At 50.9% G+C, this 22,045-nt stretch overlaps 1 protein-coding gene across 4 annotated transcripts in view; it reads right to left on the minus strand.

Moving 5' to 3' along the window:
* Window positions 1–21,695, minus strand: part of PAX2 (paired box 2) — an 84,781-nt gene extending 63,086 nt beyond the window's left edge. For 3 of the 4 annotated variants that reach the window (XM_030940036.1, XM_030940035.1, XM_030940034.1), the window contains exons 1-3: window positions 20,974–21,695; window positions 17,325–17,493; window positions 16,347–16,544 (exon numbers count right to left, since the gene is read on the minus strand). In XM_030940036.1, coding sequence (XP_030795896.1) covers window positions 16,347–16,544; window positions 17,325–17,493; window positions 20,974–21,016 — 410 coding nt within the window. In that variant the 5' untranslated portion in view covers window positions 21,017–21,695. The remainder of the gene's footprint in view (window positions 1–16,346; window positions 16,545–17,324; window positions 17,494–20,973) is intronic. The other variant, XM_010356101.1, reaches the window with a different exon arrangement.
* Window positions 21,696–22,045: the final 350 nt, after the last annotated feature.

Here is a 22,045-nt window from a genome sequence, read left to right on the forward strand (position 1 = left end):
TCTGTCTCTGTGTGTGCCTGCCCACGTGGCTCAAGTGGCCACATGATTTCAGCCTGTGGGTATGGGTGTGCCTATGGGATGCAGAGTTTGAATTGTGTTGTGCATTATCGTGTATTGTTGCATTGTGTTGACGCATTCCAGCAGCTGGCTTAATGTTTGTTACTTGGTGTTTTGTGGTATTGTATTGAGGTGGCTGCACTTTGTGTAACACTGAGTTGGAGGAATGTGAGTATTGTTTGGTGGCAGTGTCTGTGTTTCTGCTTTGAATTATTGTGTTCATTGATCATATCAGCATCTTTTTTCCCTAATGTATGTCTTAGAGATTAGGTTAATGGATGTCTCCTTGGTGATGTGGGTTGAGTAACGATGCTGGATCTGGGTGGTGGTGTACGATTCGGTAATTGCTTTAATTGCCTTCTGGGTGTGGTTGTGGGTGAGAGGATCCATCCTTTAGCTTTTTTAGCTTACTCTGGCCTGGTCATTTGCACTGCTGCTTTTCAGAAGGAAGATTCGAGATGCAGGACAAATATCTTCTTGATGACCAAAAATACGATTCTTTTCTTCTTGGAAGCAAATGTCCCTGCTCTGCTGAACAGTTATGACTTTACCAAACGAGAACAGGTCTGCCTGATTTGGAGAGTTAAGCCCCTAGACCAAACCTTATGCCAATTGAGAGTCTAGATCCTTGCTGCAGTTACAGGAGGATGGACGGGAGTAAACTTCCCAATCCCAATGGGAACAGCAGCATAAACTCTAGTTCTAAGAATCCCCATTCCACTCTACTCTGTGGCTCTAGCCATTAGCATCTTCTTCCTTCCCAGTATCTCCAGATGACATGGCTCAGCAGTGACTTGCACTGAGGAACACACACCATGGAAGAGTACAGAGATACATAGAGGTGTGACCATCTGCTAGGGTGCAGGGTCCCTGTTTTGATCTTGTAAGAGACTGCAAAATATACAGAGTTCCCCAAGAGATTGCCTATGCCTGCACTTCCCTTGATCCAAAGTAGATATGAAGTATGGCATAGGGGATAAGCATGTGGGTTTTAGAGCCAGGACTGCATGGGTTCAAATCCTACTTCTGCTACTTAGCCTGTGACCCTGAGCAAGTTATTTAACTTCTCTGTACTCCAGCTACCTCATCTATAACAATCCTATAAAGCCCTATGGGGTTGTTTAGGATGCTTAAATCAATTAATGCATGTAACATGCTTATAACAGTTCCTACTGTAGTAAGCACTTGCTAACCACTATGATGATGATAATGATGATAAATATAAAGGCTTTCTGAGTAAAGCAGCCATAAGGTTGACCTATGTATGTGTATAAACATGTACGCATATGTGCTAGTGTACATAAAATCCTAAGACAAATTAAGGTGTGTGTGTGTGTGTGTGTGTGTGTGTTTTAAGCAGAGAAGTGCAAAAATTGCAGCCAAGTAGCACGGGGCAGAGGGTAGTTCTCTCTCTGCCATCTGGGCAGTGGCAGGGGCTGGGGGCTGACAGAGCTCACCACTGCCTATGCCCACACAGAGGGCAGCATCTGGCCCTGCATCCGGTAATGAATAGGCAACCCTTGACTTGTTTCATACTGCAAGAAAAATGTAAGGATGATTGAGCTTTCAGGATTCTAATTTTGTTCATTAAAAACATTTACTTTCTAATTTGAAAATCAGAACCTTTACCAGCTAATAGGCATAAATGAGGAATAATGAAATCTAGGAATTTGAGAATGATGCAAAAGGTATAAAAGGTATCAGATAAGTGATTGTTTAGGTATTTGGGTGTGGGTCTTATGGCCATTGAGCTGAACTTGGTCACCTAACTAAGCCAAAGGGGCAGGGAGAACTTGAGGCAAGAATGGGATTGCACCTCAGTCTTGTTCCATGAAAGTTCCCATAAAGATGAGAGACACATCTTTGGGAGTTGGGAGTTTGGGAAACTTTGGTTTTCATCTTTACTCTTGTCAGGCAAAGAATAAATAGAATTTGCAGTTGTCCAGTTAGTTGGAGCCATTGCATCAAATAGATTAAGCCCAAAGTAATTTTTTCCTGAAATTTTTTTCTTAAAAAATTTTACTCCTTAGCAATGGAAATAACTGCAATGATTGTCAAACTCCCATGCTTCCTTAGAATATCCAGACATGCCAGACAAGAATAGACAGATTTGGTTTGAATTTGTTAAATATTTGCTCACTTTTCCCTTTCCTCTTTCTTCTTCCTTTGTCTTATCTCCATTTCTCTCCTCTCTTCCCATCCTCTTCCTGTTTACCTCCCTTTCCTCTCCCTTCTATGACATTTAAGAATCAGTGGAGCCCTTCAAATGCATCAAATAAGGATTTTTCCCCACTACCATTTCATTTTATCTTTTAAAAAACCTACAAAATGCAAAGCGCCACAACCTACAAAAATGCCATGAAGCCCAGAAAATGCCAACTTTCAATTCCTCAAGCAATAACAGGCTCATCCAAGAGAAGGAGTGTGCAGTTATACAAAGTACACACACACACAAACACACACACACACACACAAGGGCTGGGCTCTCAAAGTCGACAAAGGGACAATTATCTGACTAATTCTGCTCAATGGTCAGATTACTGAATCATAGAGGGTCTTTTTTTCTGGAAATACACTGAATGGGTCCTCTTCCTAAATCCATCTGGGCTCACGAGGGACCATGATTCTCACTGGTATTCATGATACACAATTCTGTTCACAGAATATCCTTTTGGCTCTTCAAACTTTTTTACTTAAAAATACTTCAGCCAGGCGCGGTAGCTCATGCCTGTAATCCCAGCACTTTGGGAGGCCAAGGCAGGCAGATTACCTGAGGTCAGGAGGTCAAGACCAGCCTGGCCAAGACGGTAAAACCCTGTCTCTACTAAAAATACAAAAATCGGCCGGGCGTGGTGGCAGGTGCCTGTGATCCCAGCTACTTGGGAGGCTGAGGCAGAGAATTGCTTGAACCCGGGAGGCAATGGTTGCAGTGAGCCGAGATCGCGCCACTGCACTCCAGCCTGGGCGACAGAGCTAGACTCCATCTCAAAAAAAAAAAAAAAAAAAAAAATTCAGTGTGTGTGCATACACAAAGCAGAATGCATACACACTGAAACAAACACATAACAAGAAATACAGACTTGATGATTACTACTGCAATAATAATAACTAGCATTTATTGAGCACTTAATACCTGCCAGGTACAATTCTAAGCAGGTTTATGTGGACTCACTCATTTAACCCTCACGAGAACTTATAAGAGACCTACATGATTATCTGCCACATTATATGAGTGAAGAAACTGGGGCTCAGAGAGGATATGAGATGGACCCAGTACCCTCTGGCCAGTGAGTAGGGAAGCCAGCTTCAAACTCTGGCAGTTTCTCCCCACAGCCTGCTTTCTAACACTATGCCACATAGCTTTATGTGAATTGTCTGGCACACAGTAGGTGCTTGCTAAGCATCTACTTGCTTCTGAATGGATGAATGAAAAGATAAATGAAGAAAAAGTCACATGTATTAAGAACCTGACAATCTCCCTTAAAATGGCAAAGTGAACTCCCTTAGAGAAATCAGGCCTAACAGACAACCTAAGCTTATGTGGACAAAGTGATCTGCCCTCCTGGCCCCGACTTTCGGGGGAAGGAAACCTCTCACCAGCTGTGCTCGTTCCAATACTAACGACTCTAACTACCAGATCTCCACTTGACTTAGAGCCCAGCCCAGCCTCCTTTCAAGCCAGAAATCAGACTCAAACACATCAAAGATGCTTTCTAACCAAAACACTTTGTTTCCTGGAATATTTTTCTCTGAAAACAGGTGTTTCCCAATGTGTTGATTCTGTGCCTGGATGAAAAACTGAGAAATTCAATCAATTATGTGGACATTTCTAAATCGCCAGATCTTTGGCATCATATCGACAACCTTTATAGATGATTGACTAAAGTTTTGGTTTCCATCCAGATGTTTGGGAGTTGCCACAGTCATTAACCTGTTTGTCAGCAAGTGCTCATGCATTTCCAAGAGGCATAAGTGAACACTAAAAAGGAAAAGAATAGCCCAGAATAAAACAGACAAAAGAGGACAGGGGTAGCAGCTATTTGACAAAACCAGTCAAGCAAGCAGTGTTCTGGGAATGGGTTGCTACCTTGGAGATCCATTAGAAGGCGGATCCAGCTCACAAGAGACTCATGTGTTTAAAGACCTTTAAAAACCTCATACAGCTATATCCTCGACTGCCTACCGACCTGTACCCAATCAGATCCCTGGATGGAGGAACTGATGGATCAATCCCAGAGTCCAGCACAGACAACAGCTTGCCCATGGTGCGACCAATCCACCCTCTGCATACTGACACTCTCTGGAAGCCTGTGTGCCTGTGCATTTAACATCACTATGTATTGTCAGTCCAAGCTGTGGATTCTGCAAAGCTTGGCGTAAAGCTGGTTTGTGACTTTGTACATGTACCCCTATTTGTGATTTAGTGCTCTGTCTTTTATCATTTCTCCTACCTCCATTTCCTTTCCTGCTTTACTTTTTAATGCTATTTACAACTTCCTTATCCAGAAGCAGCATAGCTATCTTTCAGAGTCTTTAACTGATATATCCAACTAATTTTTCTTATGCAGGTTTTCTCTCCCCTTGATTTAATTTATGTTTTTAGTAAATAGGAACTTTAGATTGTTCCATTCAGTAGCATTTAGGATTACTACTTTTATCAAAGAGATCATGGCACTAAAGGACTCCTTGCAAGGGACATTTGTTTATTCTTATGAGAAACTGGCTCTCCTTATGTGCAAGAAGGCTGCGTGCGTGCAGGCGTGCATGCACAATGTTCTCCTCGGTTTGTGCCTCTATGCTTCACTGCCCCATGTCAATGCCACTTGGCACTGGCAGGAAGAGCCCAGTGAAACCCCAATGTGGACGGCAGCTGACCCTCAAACTGCTGGAGATAAATCCAGGCCCTTGACCCTTCCTGATGGCCACTTAGTTCTTTTTTTTTTTTTTTTTTTTTTTTTTTTTTAATAGAGATGGGCCTCACTATGTTGCCCAATCTGGTCTCAAAGTCCTGGGCTCAAGCGATCCTCCTGCCTCAGCCTCCCAAGGTGCTAGGATTATAGGTGTGAGCCATCATGCCGAGCCTGGCAGGGCTGCTTCCTCCAAATTCTCTCTCCCATGTACCCCTTCATCTCATAGCTGCAGAGGAGGCTTGTGGTGATATTCACAATTAAGGTTTCGGGGGTCTATACTCCTAGAAGTGTGAGCTGGTGGGGAAGCAGGGTGGGAAACCAGAACAATATTTCTCTATATTTCTAGTAATCTATTGCCTTTTTCTCCTTCTCTTCAATTCTTTCCACATCTTCTCCCCATTTACTAACTCTATTTGACCTTGAACTCTGGCCTCTCCCTTCACACAAGAATCTGTCACAAGGGGGACAGCACCTCCAAAGAAGCAGTCACCTGACCTGACAGGCCTGGAGACCAGTAGCCAGAGGGGCCAGACCATCACTCCACTCCTGGAAATAAATCCCATTGTATTTGCATTTTAATTTTCCACATAAACAAAGGCCCAGAGTACTCGCTTGGGCAGCATCACTGGACGAATTTAATTAGAAATGAAAAGTTTATAGGGCCCTCTTTAATGCGATTAATGCTCAGTTAACATTTATCACATTCGGATGCTGGAATCGCCTTTTCTAAGCAGCCACTGGCCATGAAATGAATTTCTCTCAACTTTTTTTGTACCCACCCTGGGAGGTCATCTCCTAAGGGAGTCTGCATGGCCTTCCTGGCTGTCTCCATGGGGCCAGGAGTGACCTGATCCACAGAGCCAAGTTCAGGGGAAATGAGCGTGGGTGAAGAAGAAAAGTAGATATGCTGGGTGGGAGGGCAGAGGGTCGAGAGTGCCGGTGAGCACTGTTTCTAGGAGGAGCTGAACCCTAACCAGGGCTGTACCCTGTGCAGGAGCTAAGCGCTCAGCCCCAAAGATGGGCTAAATGGCTTCACAGCCCCTTCCCTAATTAAAAAAAAAAAAGGAAAAAAAGATACCACACCCCACCCTGTAGAGTCCGTTTCTGTGGCCAAAAACTAGGCCTTAGTGGGGCATGTCTGTATTGATCACATCTGGCTCCCACTTCTCTCTTCCCGTCTTCTGCCGTGTCTCTTCTACCCTCCCCTCGGTCTCATCTGGAGTCTGCTAGGGTTTCCCTTCCAGGACCATTGCAAATGGGGTAAGGAACCCGAGTCCCAACCCCGGTCATACCTCCTTCTCTCTGGCTCCCCCAGACTCCAGACAGTCACAGTCAGAAGGCTGCCTGCCCTAGTGTCACCTCCTCAGGGAAGCAGCGGGGAGTGGGGAACATGAAACCTCCATTGGTTCCTAGAGGAAAGATGGCCTTCCTTATCTTATCAGATTCTCCTCACTCTTTAATTAGAGTCTTCTGAGATTGGCCCCCAACCCAAACCAGCTAACCTGAGGAACGAGGAGGAGGAGGAGAAAGAGGAAGAAAAGTAAGGTACTGGGGGAAGGGAGTGTGGTATCCACTCTGCAAATGATAAAAGGAGGTAACTATCTTGATCTTTGTCTCTGCCTAAACACATGCTCCCTTTGAGGACGTCAACAGACACACACGAAACAACTGCTTCCAGTTCTCCTAGTGCGATACTACACACACCCTCCACCCTGGCCATCATACACGGCTTGGTTCACTCATCTAGCAGAGCAAATGCACACTGGTCACAAGTGTTCACATCCCCAAACATGTGCATGCACACAGACCAGATGTGTCAGGGCCCTGTGTGTATCTTTCAGGACCCCTGTTCATTGACCCATCAGGACGTCTACTGTCCCTTCAACCATGTGCTCTCCAGAGAACATTCACTAACATCCCAAACAGGCAGTGATAGCAGGGACTTTCATTCTGGGACCAAGCAATCCCTTTAGCCGGAAGCCTTCTGAATAGCAAACCACCAACTCCCACTTTGACAAGACTGACTCCTTTCGAGAGCTCCCTGGGAGCCAGAGCCATTTAGACAGCTTCCCAGGACATAGAAGGCAGGCTTAGCTAGCTACCACCAGCACACATAGTCTTTCCAAAGCAGAGCCGTGCACAGAGGCTCCCAGCACATCACTAACTTCTCTTGGGACAACACGCTAAGGCAGGCACCACTGCTTGCCCTCCAAGATTAGGATGAAAGCTTCTGGACTAAGGGGCAGATTGAGTGTCTCCTTCCTGACTGCCTCCACGTCCAGCAGGCCAGAAGCTGCCTGCAGAATCCTCATGCCTTTTAGCTTCTATCACCTGCCTGCCAGGTATGGGCTGGGCAGTTGGGCTGAACAAAGACCCCAAGGCCAAGAGGGAGCACCAGGACCAGGGAGAGCAGCCCCCAGGGCTCACTCCCATTTGCTCATGCTCAGGGGCCGCTTTTATTCTCCCTTTCTGCCTGCTCCCCTCTCCCAGTCCTCTCCAATCCTTCCTCTCTGATTGCTTGACTCACTGTGCCTACAGGGTGAACACAGTTGTCCTCCCAGCCTGCTGCCCTGCCTCAGCCCTGCCAGGAGCCACGGGTCCTGTCCCTGGCTTGCTCTGTTTCCAAGTGGCAGCAGAGAGAAATCTGTGGTTCAGGAAGAACTGAGGGCAGGCAGAGGAGGAAGTCCAGAGCAACCCGGCCAAAGGCTCTGGGTGGAGACGGCTCTCGAATCTGGAACCCCCAGCAGGCAGGGGCCTCCCTCCCTCCCTTTTGGCTGCTCTACAACTCTCCCTCTCCAGCCTGCCAAGGACCAGGCTGGAGCCACTGCTGCCCTGCCTCACAGCCTGTGGAGAGGGGCCACAGCCAGGCCGTGTGGCAGACTCATGAGGTTCCCTCTCAGAAAGGGCTGGATAATTCCAGCCAGGCTGCTTTCCCTCCCATGCATTTCCTTCGCTCCACACTCTTCTCAGAAACCTGCTCACCTTCCTCTTCCCCTTTCTCCTTCATCACCTCTGGGCCTCTCTTCAGGGCCCATCAGCCTGAACTACCAGCTGCCTGGAGCTTGGGCTTCCTCCCACCACCCCCAAGACCTTGCAGGGCTACCGAAGGTCCTAGCTTGGATGAGCAGATCTAAGCTCCCCTTGCAGGCTCTGCAGTGCCACATTCTGTTCAGCCATACGCTCCAATCCCAAACAACCCTGTCCAGCCCAAGGCAGCGCCCTTCCACCTCTCAGCTTCATCGCTTCCTGCCTTATTCTCCCAGTCCTCATCCTCACTTTCTGCCCCTCTCTACCCACAGCCCACCTCTCCTCCTCTGGCTATAGAGAGTCATAATCTCTCCTCCATTCCCTTCCCCAGGAGCTTCTGGACCAAGGGACCCAGCAAATATCCCATCCCCTTCCACTTGCGCGGATGTTACTGCTCTGGTCTAAGGCAGAGAGATAAGTCCATCCAGTCAGGTCCACCAAAGGCTGCTGAATGCTGGTCACTGGACAGAATCAGGCCCAAAGATGTGTTTTATTCGGTCAGCACAGAGTTTTTAAAAATCCAGTCTTCCTGCATCACTGCCTGTAGGCTGGGCCCATGTGCTCCAGCTGTTTGTCCAGTTCTTGCCACTTTTCATCTTATATTCTGGAACCTCTCTCCGCTGGTGCCCAGGAGTCATTTGTGCTCATGATTCCTGCAACCATCCCATCTCCATCATTGCTTTCGGCAAACCCCAGTCTGGACTTCTGTGTATTGCTTTCCTTTCCCCAACATCCCTACAATAAACCTGAACTTTTCTAGAATCGAATGACACCTGACTCACTCCCCCTGCCCTGCTCTCTTTCTCTCTCTTTCCTTCTCTCTTGGAAGACACAGAATCTGTTCTCATTATATTATCTCTCAGAAAGCAAAAGAAAGGGCTTCATTCCTCCCATGGTTGTCGCGGATGTGCCATGAGGGGACCCTGGCTCTACAGCCTTGTCTGTCTACTCTTTCCTGCACACTTCCTCTCTTACCTGAGAGTTCCCAGCCTACAAGAGGCTGCTCCCTCTCCTGTAGGGCCAGACCACTCTTCCTTAGCTTCCCGTACCTTCAACAGCTCCCCTGTGCCCAGCCCTCCTCAGGAGGTCTGAGGCGGCTGCCTCTGACATCATGTCTCACCTACACCCCAAGCCTTCTGCAGTGGCCAGCTCTGCATTTCTCACAAACAGTAAGCCTCTTCTTTATGCCCCTTGCACCTGGATTACTGAGGAAAGACTTGCAGGCTGGCCCTGGTGTGAGCTCTGCCCACCATTGTGCCTGCCATTGTGCCTCCTACGGCGGTACCACAGCTCTGGAGAAGGATTGTGCTGGGAAGAGCATCTTCTTGGCTGCTTATGCAGTTGGTCCCTAACTAATCCTGCCAACAGGGCTGGGACCCAAGTGTCAAAGTGAGGATGGACAGCTGGTCGCATAGCTCTTCATCACAAAGGTGGCATCACTGTAGCAAAGCCCCTCTTATCGGAGGTTAACTGGACTACAGAATGTTACAATGCAAATAACTGAAGGAAAATGTGGCTCCAATTTGCCTAGATTATGAAGTGAGGAATCTTCAGCCTAGCCTTATTGCTGCTGCCACCTCTCCCAGTGGCCTAATGACTGCTTGCCAATTACAAGGTGTCCAGTACAAGTACAAGGTGTCCAGCCTTGCCTGTGACTGCAGGTCATGTCCTGTGAGTCTTCCTCCCTTTTCTCCTCTTGGCCTCAGAGCCTTTTCACTTAAAAGCAGACTTAGGTAGGCACCCACAAACACACACAGATCCACACACACAGAAGATATCAACTTTTACACTGCAAACCATCATGAATATATTCAAGCCATGCCTTGCTAGCCCCAAAACAAATAGCCTGTTCCACAAGAGAAAACCATCTCAACCTAGCAGTTCAGTGGTAGATAGAAAAGCCAACGTGATTTAATTTTTCAGCTGTCTAATATTTCACTTGCTATTTGGGCATTGGTTGTGAGACTCTATTTCGCACTCCTCAGTTTCAGGAGCCCTTTCCTCTTCTCTAGACTCACTTGCATGCCTGGGGAGCTGCAGTGGGGATAGCTGCACCTGAAGCTGCTTCCCCTGCAAGAATCTAAGCTCTGGACACCTGGCTTGGAGGGGTGGGGGAAGTGTAAGAAGAAACAGCAGGGATGCAGAGAATTGGTAGGTTGGATGAGCACCCTTTATACCACATTCTTTTAAAGAACAGGAAGTGAAAAATAAATTCTTTTCAGTGTACAGATGCTCTTTAACTTACAATAGGGCAATGGCTCGATCAGTTGAAAACATTGTGCATTGAAAATGCATTGAATACATCTGATCTATGGGACATCATAGGTCAGCCCAGCCTACCTTAAACATGCTCAAAACATTTACAGTTGGCCAAAGTCATCTGACACAAAGACTATTTTATACCAAAGTGTTGGATATCTCATGCAATTTATTGAATACTGTACAGAAAGTGAAAAACAGAATGGTTGTTTGGGTACTTGAAGTATGATTTCTACTGAATGCACATCACTTTTACACCATCGTTTTCCTCTCAATATAAAAACTCCAATTCCAGGTAGACACAAGGAGGGGGCTGAAGATAGACCTGAGTATTAAGAGGCAACCTGCAGAGTAGCTATTGTTGGACACCTAAGAAGCTGGGAGTGGACAATAGGGCTCCTTCATCAGTCTTACTAAGAAGAGTGGGAAGCAGGACCCCTATCCCATGTGGGGTCATAGGAATCCCTTTTCAGAGAGGGTTTTAGTGGGTGGGAAGTGTGATTAATCTTCCACACCAGTTACTACTATTGTTCCTCTTTCTGTAGAAGCTATAACATTCTAGTCCGCAAGCACATACCGTCATGCACAGTCACACTATCCCATGTGCACCAGAACAAATCCATTTCCCAAATGCTGCCTAAAACACATGTTCCCCACCACCTCAACTTCCAACATTGCCTCTCATTTCCTGGGTCTACTTTGCACAATACTCACCATCTAATACCAACATGCATATGAAGCTATTGCTCTCCCCTGCCACATCCCCACTCCCTCCCTAATCTTCCCTATTCCAGGCACCCCTGTTTCCCTTCTCTAGGGGCTGCTCCTGTTTGGCCCCATCTCCACTTGGCTAATTCCCCCTGTGGCCCCTCTATTGAACTGTTGTGTTGTCCATTTCCCTGTGACAAGGGCTCTGGTTACAGAGTTATTGATTGGTTTTCATGCAGACAGATGGGCCCTTCCCGGGCTCCCATCGAAATCCCTGGCTGTATGGGCTGATTGTTGCCTCTCAGGGTGTAGGATTGCACTGGAGACCACCCTCCATGCAGCCTCCTTTGCCCAGGCCATGAACGGTAATAAATGGAGGCAGCCTGAGCGATAATAAAAGCAATTGAGTAGGTTACCTGTGCAGACACAAGATTTATGCCTCTTCATATTTGATGTGATTGTTTTATTGAGTTCTCAGAACAGTTGGGACACTATTTATTTATTTATTTTGGGTTTTCCCTCTCTTCTCTTTTCTTCTTTGCATCACCTTGTGAAATGCACCTGGAGCTGTTGTCAGGCCCAACGCCTCCTGTCTGCCTCTTCTCGAGAGCCGCCAGCTGAGGTAGGAAGGCAGGGCGATCAGCCATTGCTATCACTAGAAACCCCTTTTGTAGCCAGAACACCCACAGAAACAGCCAACAGGGAGACAGTCAGACCAACAGGACAGAGGGCCAGGAAGCCCAGGCTAAAACAACTACAAAAACAAAAAGAGCCTTTTCAGGAGGACAACTCTGGCTCATTTTAGGGAATGAGAATTTCAACCATCACGCCTGTTTCAAATGTTATTCTGATGATGGGCAACCTCACAGTAGGGTCTGTCTCTGGGAAAGGACAGGTGAGCAAGGCTTCTCCGACAGAAATTGGTGCATTGGTCTGCTATTTGTGGGCCCAATCTGCTAGGTTCAGGCCACAGAAGGCGAGTTCCCTGTCCTTGTTTCTCCTATTCTTGTGTGGATAGAAGTCTTTTTCTTTTTTTTCTTTTTTTCTTTTTTTTTTTTTTTTTGAGACGGAGTCTTGCTCTGTCGCCCAGGCTGGAGTGCAGTGGCCGGATCTCAGCTCACTGCAAGCTCCGCCTCCCGGGTTTACGCCATTCTCCTGCCTCAGCCTCCCGAGTAGCTGGGACTACAGGCGCTGCCACCTCGCCCGGCTAGTTTTTGTATTTTTTAGTAGAGACGGGGTTTCACCGTGTTCACCAGGATGGTCTCGAACTCCTGACCTCGTGATCCGCCCGTCTCGGCCTCCCAAAGTGCTGGGATTACAGGCTTGAGCCACCGCGCCCGGCCAAAAGTCTTTTTCTTAACTCTCCAACTTGTCCTGTCTGTTTGCCACGAGACCAACACCCCTAACCGCCAAACAGCTGCAAAGGTATGGAGATGCGGCGGGCAGTACCGCCCCTCTGGCCCAGCTTCATGCCAAGCCAGGTCCAAGAGTTGAATAGGCAATGTTCTGGAACCTGAGTTTCAGAGAGGGAGAAACAGACTCTAGCCCTGAACATATCTTCAACATTCCCTGGGCTAGGATGAATGGCTCCCAGATTATTTGGAAAGGTCTTTGAATGAACAATTGGTAGACCATTGTCACCCCACTGCCTGACCCAAGGGGAACAATGACCTGAGAATGACTCAAAGTCCTGAGAATAACAGAAGAGGGACACCCAAATGACACAGGATGGAATTCCTTAACACAGCCCTAGGTTGCCATTGCTACAATGAATGTGCTCACCTAGAGCCTAACAGGCTAAGAGAGAGTGTGGATAGTGGGAGATCCGTGAGAAGCTGATTCTGGCAGGGTCCACTCCAAAGATCTAGGGGCACAGAGTGTCCTGACTCCAAAGAGTGTTAGGCAAGCTAAAAAAGTTAGAAGGTGACACCCTTATTGTCAGCTTTTCCCAAAAGAGCACCCTCAGGGGATCATCAGTAACCCTAGACTCTATTTGGGGTCTGTGCCTGTTCTTTCAAAGGAGCTGTATTCTCTGCCCAGAGTAACAGCCAAACCAGAAGACTTTGGCATATAATCAGGAAAATCCCTCCTGCTTAGACAACTGCTCAGCGATGTAACTAGGTGACTTTTTCCTTTTTCAATAGCATGGATCTCCCTCCACCTCTCCCCTCTCCAGGCCATTTCCCATACCAGGTTTCAATCTAAAGTCCCCTGTTTATAAACACCCGCCCTTTACAGCAGCGGTGTACAAACCAAAGAGCTGGCAACTCCATGCTCAGCCATCGGTAACCCAATATTTAGAAAGATTCAGATAAATTCCACGTACTAAGGAGCCCAGTCAAGCCTTGGGATTTTTGACGGTGGTCTGGGGGAGTGGGGAGGCATTCCTGACCCAGTCCTCTGGTTCAGAGAGGCATTTCTGAGAATTTGCTAGGGGAAAATACAGGCTGGATGGCCACGCCTTGATCGCAACAGGATCAGAGAATGCCAAAACCATTTTTAAAGAATGAAAAAGCAATTTAGTTTATAACCATAACAGCATATTTCAAGTGCGGCGACAGCATCTGTTTTGGGGAGGAGAAGTTGAAAAACCTTTGGCTCAGGTGGGTGAGCATGTGTGGACTTCTTTTCTTGCCAACCACCAGCTCATGCACAACCTTACTCATAACTGTTATAAAGCACCCAACACAAGTGGGCAGGTCACTAACAACAAAGCTCTGAACTCAAGAACCACCCATTCCCCAGTGCACCATCCTTTCTGTACACAGGAAAATCTCCAAGCTCTTCCTATAGTGAGTGAGAATTCTCAAAACCGATAAAAGGCAAAGTTTCTGATACAACCAGCACTAGCAGAAACATCCTGTTTTTATCAGGCTTTTGGGTGAAACAACACATCTCAGATAAACCTTCCCTCTTCAGAGGAAAGCACCTACAGGGATGAAGATGACAGCATGGTTCCTCAGGTGGATTTCTCCAGCCCCAACTCAGCAGCACACTGGAAAATCCCCAGAATTCTTTCCAAAATATGAACCATGAGAGGATTCGGGCCTAGAGCAAAATTGAGAATAGTTTGCCTGCTCCTTGTAGACAAAGCCAGCTGTGAAGCCTAACTGCGGACCCAGGGTGGGCTGCCCGTGTGGTTGGTGGCTTACCTGTTCCTCTCCTCCTACTCCCTCTCCATCTCCAGCTACACCTGCCCATAGATGGCTATTTCTCCACACCCAAAGGAAGCCTGTGTGCCCCTCAGGTGATAAGGCTCTGTGCTGGGTGGGTTCTACAGCTGTCACAGCTGTCAAGCTGAGGCTACTCTTTCCCTACCCTCATCTCACTGGTGGCTCACTTGTCTACTTTGTCCTAATTCTGGTGGGTGCACCTCAAGACCTCTGGAGCTTGATCCTGGGGTCACCTGGCCCTTGCTCTCCATGGCTTTTCAGGATGGAAGCATTTCCAAACTTATGCCTAAGCCAGCTTCCAAAATCATCTCAGCCAATGAGGAGTGCATGTTGTTGGGAGGAGTGACAGGGGGTGTTGGACATGGCCACCACACCTGACTTGTTGTGGCACTCCTCTACCCCATTCAAGAGAAACAAATTACCTAAATCCTACATGACTCGAGTTTCTCCAAGGGCTTGCAAATTCTATTACTGACAACAACTTAAATGTTCTGTAGAAGACTACTACCCAGTCCCAGGAACACTGCACACAGCAGCACCACTCTTGGCCCTTGCCTGTTCTTCTCTTGAGATCTCAGTTCCAACTCACTCCCAGAACCAGCAGTCAGCCAAGAGACTGAGTCTCTACATGGCTCATAAAACATTGCTTTGTCCCCTTCACTTCCCGAAGTGCCACTCTTGCCTCAGTCCAAAGCTACCCCAGCCTCCTCTCCTGGCTTTTAAAGCAAAGGGCTTATTCCTCTCCCAAACCACCCAGCATCTTTCTCCAGCTCCTTTGGAAGGTATCTGAATGTCAAATTGCTACGCTTTCAATACCTGGCTGAGCCAGGCCCAGGGAGCTGGAGGGTTTTTGGAGGGTGTATAATTAGCTGATCAGTATTATGTTACCCTGTTCATATCTGAATAACCATTTTAATACAGATGGCACACACTGGGATAATTTCTGGGGTCGCCTCGCAGTACATTACAGCATGAGTGTGGCAGAGGGAATCTTCTTTAGCCAAGGTACATTCTACCAGCTAATTTTACCTGCTGTTTTCAGGATGATTTGGGATAATTCCATATCATTTGCAAAATATTTTAAAAATCCTTGATATGTGATGCCAATTTCAGAATAAGGCACCATCAGAGTTATTAGTTGTCCTGATAATGAGCTTATGAGGAGTGCAAAAAATAACAAAGTTATGAAATGCTTAGCCCTCTTTTCATTTTGGGGTGTCTTAATATGGGGGACCAAGGCTGTCTGGGACTTCCTTCTGACTGGTGTGTGACTTGTGCAGGGACTCTGTGAACAACTGTCAGTTTGTACAGTTCTGTGATCTTGAAACCAGCCCAATGTTGATGTTCTGTAGCTACCACAGATAGGCATATTGGCACACTGGCTAGTGTGGACTTGAATGGAGTGTGCACACGTGTTCTCCCTGAGAGCACGCTGGAGGGGTTTGGAGACCAGGAGACCTAAATATCCTATACATCAAGCTGACTCAGCCCTGTGGTGTCCTCATGTGTGTGAGCCTGTCATCAGTGCAAAGACATTCTGGAGACAGGCACCGTAAGTGGTTTAGGGTACCACCCAAGGTTCAGTCTCAGAGTCTGGAGTTCTCCCTCCCTGCTTGGCACCTCCTTCTTGTCCAGCTCCTCTACTCCCTGCCAGTTGCTGGCTGGTGGTTGGCATTTGTTCTGCAAGCCCAGATCCCAGTGCTTATAGGCCGGAAATTTGTGTAGAGCTGGCTAGCAAGACCAGGCTCCTGGGAGGTGAGCTTTGTGGGAACCGGCAGGGAGGGTGGAGGAAGGAGAACAAGCGGCTGCCCCTGGGGAAGGAGCAGCCTTTAGAAAGGGCAGTCTGTTTGGCGGGATGAATAGACACTGGTCATTTTAAAGGCTCTGGCTGCAGGCTGTGATTGTCTCTAGATCCCAAGGCTGGATGCTTGTAATCTTGGAGTCTTAATTACCACAAACACTTGGATTCATTTCCAGGACGCCTGCGGGAGAAGCCTGGCAGGGAATACCCAGCCCTGAACTGCAGACAGCCCTGTCTGTCTGTCTATCTCTCTGCCTCACAGGTCCCCTTTCCCTGACGGAAGGATTTTGGGCTGGCAGCAGGGAGAAAGGGCAGAGGCTGGACAAAGAGCACAGACTGGGTGTGGGACACCCCTGCAGGCAGGAGCCAGGAACTGGAGTCCAGCCCTGAAAACCCGGGTGGCTTGCTCACCTGTTGATGGAAGAGACGCTGGGCACTGTGTCATTGTCACAGATGCCCTCGGCCAGGAGCCGGTCTCGGATCTCCCAGGCGAACATAGTTGGGTTCTGTCGTTTGTATTCAGCAATCTTGTCCACCACTTTGGGCGTCGCCACTTTGGGCTTGGAGCCACCGATCACACCTGGCTTGATGCTGCCGGTCTCGTAGTACCTGCGCCGGGAAAGCCGGCGGGGTCAGCCAGAAGTGGATGGTGGCGGGTCAGCGAGCTGCGGGTTCCAGAGCTGCTGAACCACTCTCTCGCCCGCCAAGGCAGCGGAGTGGAGGGAAAAGGCCCAGTGTGACTGAGCTGACTTCCTGAGGGTGCTTAGCTAGGAGGAGGAGTGCCGCAGAGTAGGAGGACAAGGGGTACCATCCCTCTGGGGAGACGGCCACACCAGGGCCTGGGTGCGCATCAGCACGAATAGGCACCCGTGGGCGTGAAAGCCCAGCCTTTCATTTGGGAAGAGCAAAAGGAACAGCGCTGCAAGGTCTCCGGGAGGCCAGGGCTGAGGCACCACCTCAAGCCCTTCCCTACTGGGCACAGAGCATCTGTGGGAACCAGGACCCTCCTTCTGCCTCCCAAATGCTGCTTTTTCTCCTCTTGGGGACCCATTTTCATCCCCACCCCATTCCTCTAATGTCCCGCACCCAACATCTGCCTTAACTCCATTAAGAAAGTCATCCTTCCCTTTCTGAAGACAGAAACCAGGGACCTTCTCACCAGGGACCAAGGGCAGGGCAGGCACTGGGTGACACTGCCCCACCCTCGCTCCTGGGTCTTCGGCCACCATCTGAATACTCTCCCCAAAAGGAGCACCTCTCCAGACCCCTTTGGGGATCTCCCTCTCCGGCTTGGCGGGCTGGACTTTTAGCCAAGTCCTCCGGCCGGAGACCCAGGGCTGGCCGGGGAAGTAGGCAAGGCGTCTCACGGGACAGCTGCGAAGCCCTCACCTGCCCAGGATTTTGCTGACACAGCCGTGGCTGACCCGCAGCTGCCGGGAGATGTCACAGGGCCGCACACCCTGGTGGGCCAGCTCCACGATGCGCTGCCTCACCACGTCGGGTAGGGGCCGGCCGTTCACAAACACCCCCCCGAGCTGGTTCACACCCCCGTGCCCTGCTGGGGAGAGACAAGAAAAAAACACAACACCCCACACACAGCAGGGACCAGCCATTAGTCAGGGTCCGCGGCCCGGGAGGGGCGAAGGAAGCAGGCAGGGCGGAAGGGCATGTTCCCGAACTTGAAAAGAAAGGTGGCAGACCCCCACGACCACGCGAAGGAGTGGGGACTGTAACCCGCCCGGCCCTAGAGACGTGGAAGCGCAGACGCTGGGCGGAAGACTGGGGGCTGGGCGAGAGGCGACACAGGCCATGCGACGCAAGGTAGAAAGCAAAGGGAGGACTGGAGAGAAACCAGATGACAGAAAAGAGGGGAGAGGGGAGAAAATGCCAAAGGGGAATTCATGCCAGCGGAAAGAGCGTAAGAAAGGGAGGAGAGGAAGGGCCCGGCAGAGGACTGGACTAGTGCGAAGCAGCATCCCGCCTGCGCCGCAGGCAACCAGGGAGCTGTCCGCGCGTGCGAGGCTTGGAAGCGGACGATTTGGGGGCGTCGGGGCTCGGCTGACTGTTCATCCGAGCTCCGAGCACAGAGAGGGGATAAGTGCCTGACACACACACACACCTTTGCTCTCTGCCTCTTCCCTAAAAAGTATTAAATTGTAATCGGAATTTTTCTACCTCTTTTCCTGTGTTGTTTGTTTTTGACGGGAAGTTTTTCTAATGTTATTTATCTGTAGGGGGACCGCATCTCTCTTTCACCTCCTTAGTATCTAAAGTGGAGCAAGGAAGACGGATGAGGCAGGGACCCGGGGTCTGCTGCGCTCAGGGACAGGGAGGCGGCAGACAGCGGCTCCAGGCAGCAGGCAGAGAATGCCGGCTGCTTGGGCTCGCTTGCCTGCCGTACCGCGCAGAGCTTGGTCGGGGCCCACCGTCTCGCCCAGGTAGCATGGCACAGGCCGCGCCGGCGGGTTAATAACTATCCGGGCGCCCTGTGTAGCCGGCCCAAACCCGACTCGCGTCCCTTTGACCCCTCAGACCTCGGCAGCCTCCCAGGAAACCGTGCGGCTCGGGCGTTTGCTCTCCGGGCAAAGCGAAGGGCACGGGGTTTCCAACCCGGTTCCAGCGCGGGCTCCCGATCTCGTAGCCGAGGTGGCCACTGGGTACTAGGCCTGAGGGTGCTTCCTCGTGCCCCATTCTCCCTGGCCTACAGCAGTCTAGAAATCCTGCACCCAGAGCGATCAACCCGCAGCTGCAGTTACTGAGCAATCCAAGCGCAGAGACTTCTAGAGGCCGAGTCGGGTCGGCCCGGGCTTGCAACCTGCAGCCCCTGCCCCGCTAGCCTCACGCGAGTTTCGGAGAAAGCGGGGACATCTGTGCCCCCCTCATTTCCCTCCCGTCCCTTTCTCGGGTGGGGGGTACCTAGAGCAAGCTCGGGTAAAACCCTGGGGAAAGGCCTCTGATCGGGCTGCTGGGAGAGACTGGCACCTCTTCTTTTACCCCCGTGCCCACCCCGTTAATCTCCCTATCTCTAGCCCCACTCCTCACCCCTCCCCTCCCTCCAAACCCCGACCATCAATAATTTAGGCCCCAGGAGAACTCGCGTTACCGGTATGAAAAGGTGGCAGCTGCGGGCAGATTAAAGATGAATAATTCAGCCTCCCCGGGCTCAGGGCCCGGCCCCTCAGCCCCAATCTAAGGGGTAGGGATGGGAAGGGGACACGGGAGTCCAGGACTGGGGGACTGCAGGGAGCTGGCGCTGAGTCGGGCCTGGAATGCGCCACTGCCGCCGGCACCGACTCTGGCCGCGGTGTCTCACCCGCCAGTCCACCGGCCCGCGGGCCCGCGCTGCGGTTCTCTCCCTCCGACCACGTTCTGCTTGGCCGGTGCAGAAACCCTTGGGTTTCAAAGTGGCTTCCCGCGGGCAGCCAGGACTCGGCAGATCCCCGGCGGAATCCGCAAAAAAGGAGAACGAGAGCTGTGGCAGCGGGCCGAGAGGCAGGCCGGCTGGGCGAAGACTGCGTGTGGACCCGGTTCCACTCCTCCCGAAAAGGACCGAGGCTTTCCGGCCGGCTCTCCGAGACCCGCAGCGGCCTGATGCCCTCGGCGCGGCTTTCCTGCGCTTGGAAATTACTTACGAAAATATATTTTATCCCAGGAGTATTTTTAAACGGCCCCTGCCCCCCCCAACGCTAAATATATGCTTGGCGAAAAACACAGCTCTCCCTCCTTGGCTCTCTTGTCCTAAACAGGGTCCAAGCCAGGTCTAAAGTTTCCTTGTGAAAAGTTACAAATTATCCTTAATTATTAATCTGCAGATAGGGAGGAGTTTCTATTTAGAATTTTATCTTTCAAAAAAAAAAAACCTGCAAAAAAAATCTCAGAATAGTTTTTCAAGCTAAAGACATGGTATAAATTAAATTCAATTTTTATTAAAATAATTCCCTCTTTTCTCTATTTTTTTCTCCCCTTCTCCCTTTTCTTCTGTAACATCATTTCAACTTTCTTTCTTTAATTTCCTTTCCCGTGTTTGGATTTCTCTTTTTCTTTCTCCTCAGCTTTGGCATTTGCTTTCCTTTTGTTCTTTCCCCCTCATTTTTTGCTCTTTGCTGACCCCCTGGCCAGGTTGCTGGCTGCATGATCCTCAATGGGGAGTCGGACGTCTAGGCAAGGAGCCTCCAGAGCTGAGAGCAGAGCCGCACTTTGCCGGGGGCCCACCTGGAAGGCTGCGCTGCTGGCTCTCTCCCTGACTTCGATTTCTTTTTGGATCCCCTCTTTGTTTTTAGAGCATCCCCCAAGCAGAGGCAGGGAAAGATGACCATTCTATCGTGACAACCTGGGATTCCCAATGTGAAGGGAAGGGGAAGGCAAGGAAAGAGGGGTGGGAAAGAAAGGAAAAGGAAGAAAATATTTCCAACCAGCCCACAAGAAGCCTCCGCTGGGCTGGAAGGGCCTGGAGATGCTGAGAGATGAGGGTCAGAAGGGGGCACCCCACCCCCACACTCGTCTGCCCAATTGTCCTGACACCGAGGCTGAACACTATTGGAGTCTCCTGGACCCCACGACTCTTAAGTTTGAGAAAGGTAAAGATGTGGGGAGACAGGAGAGGGAGGCAAACAGAGGAAGAGAGGAAGAGATAAAAGAGAAAACAACAAAACAACACCCTGAAAACTGCCTGCTAATTTGTCCTCCAGCTCAGGGCAAGAGGCTGACTGGGGAAAGGGTGGCTGGAACCAGGGCTACGAAGCCCTGGAACCATGACCTAAGAAGGAGCGGATGGAAAGAGCAAAGGCAGCCGATAGGCACCAGGGAAGGTAGGAAGGCAGGCAGAGAGGTAAGTACGGGTGACAGAAGGCAGGAGAGAAGCTGGAGGCATTAGAAACACCGGGCGAGGGAAAGAGAAAGAACGAAAGGAGGGACTAGGAGAAGCCAAGGAGGCCTCCAAGATGGGACCTGAGCGCGAGGGGCCGGGGCCACGCTGAGACTGGACAGGGTTGGGACGGAGAGCCCCAAGCCGGGACAGGAGCCGGGCGCCGGTACTCACGGTGCATCGCGGAGAAGGGGTCTGCTTTGCAGTGCATATCCATGGGGAGGCAGAGGAGCGGGAGCAGCGCGGCCGCCGCCGCCGTGTCGCCTCGCAAACTCAACTTCAGGACTTGAGGAGAAAAGGGAGGGACGGTGGGGGAGGGAGGGTGAGTGAACGCCCGGCTGCTGCGGGGCGCGCGGGGGCGGGGGGCGCAGCACTGCGCTCCCCGCGGGGGCTCCTCCGGGCTGGCCGGAGGTTGCAACCGCAGTAGTCGCAACTTGCCACCGTCGGGGCTCGGGGCCGGGCGGTCAGCAGAGTGGCCCCGGGGCAGTGGGCCGGGCCGGGGGGCACTGGGGGCGCATGGTTCGTGCGGCAGCTGCAGCCAGGGCTGAAGCCCGGAGGGGGAGGCGACTCGCTCAGCTCCCCTGGAACCTGGTCATCTGAGAGGCGGTGGTCGGAGAGCGCGCGGGGCGGGGGCGGCCAGAGGGCGCCGGGAGGGGAGACGGGCCTCTCCAAGTGCCGGCGAGTTGGCGAAGTTGGCAGAGAAGTAGCAATCCCGGGGATGTCCGAGCGGGCGCCTGCGGGAGGGGAGCGCGCGGGCCCGGCCCCCGCTCCCGGAAAAGGCAGGCGCACGCCGCCGCCGCCGAAGGGCCAGGAGGGAGGGAGGGAGCCGAGTGGCGCTGGCAGCGCTGGGCTGGCCCCAGGTGGGTTGCGGCTGCGAGAAGACTCGGCCGGAGACTGGAGCCTCCGCTCCCGGTGTGTGTCTCTCTAAAAGCTGCAAAGCCCCCTCCAGACCCCCTCCCCCTCCCCGCGCTGGGAGATGGATGACTTGTCAGACAAAGGCAATAGATTCCACCACTCTGTGATTCGCCAGCGCCGGAGCCCGGAGCTTCGGCGAGGAGGGCCCCGCGCCTGTCACTCCGGTGCCGGCAAAGGGGAGGGTAGGGGAGGGGGAAATGGGAGGGAGGGAGGGAGCAGCCGGCGAAGGAAGAGGGAGGGAGGGGAGCGGGCCGGGGGAGAGGGAATGGGAGCCCGGGATTAAAACTACACTGAGAAACGAAACTCGCTGATAAGATAAACGTTAGATAAG

Source organism: Rhinopithecus roxellana, chromosome 11 (genome assembly GCF_007565055.1).
Source record: "Rhinopithecus roxellana isolate Shanxi Qingling chromosome 11, ASM756505v1, whole genome shotgun sequence".
NCBI classification, from domain to species: Eukaryota; Metazoa; Chordata; class Mammalia; order Primates; family Cercopithecidae; genus Rhinopithecus; species Rhinopithecus roxellana.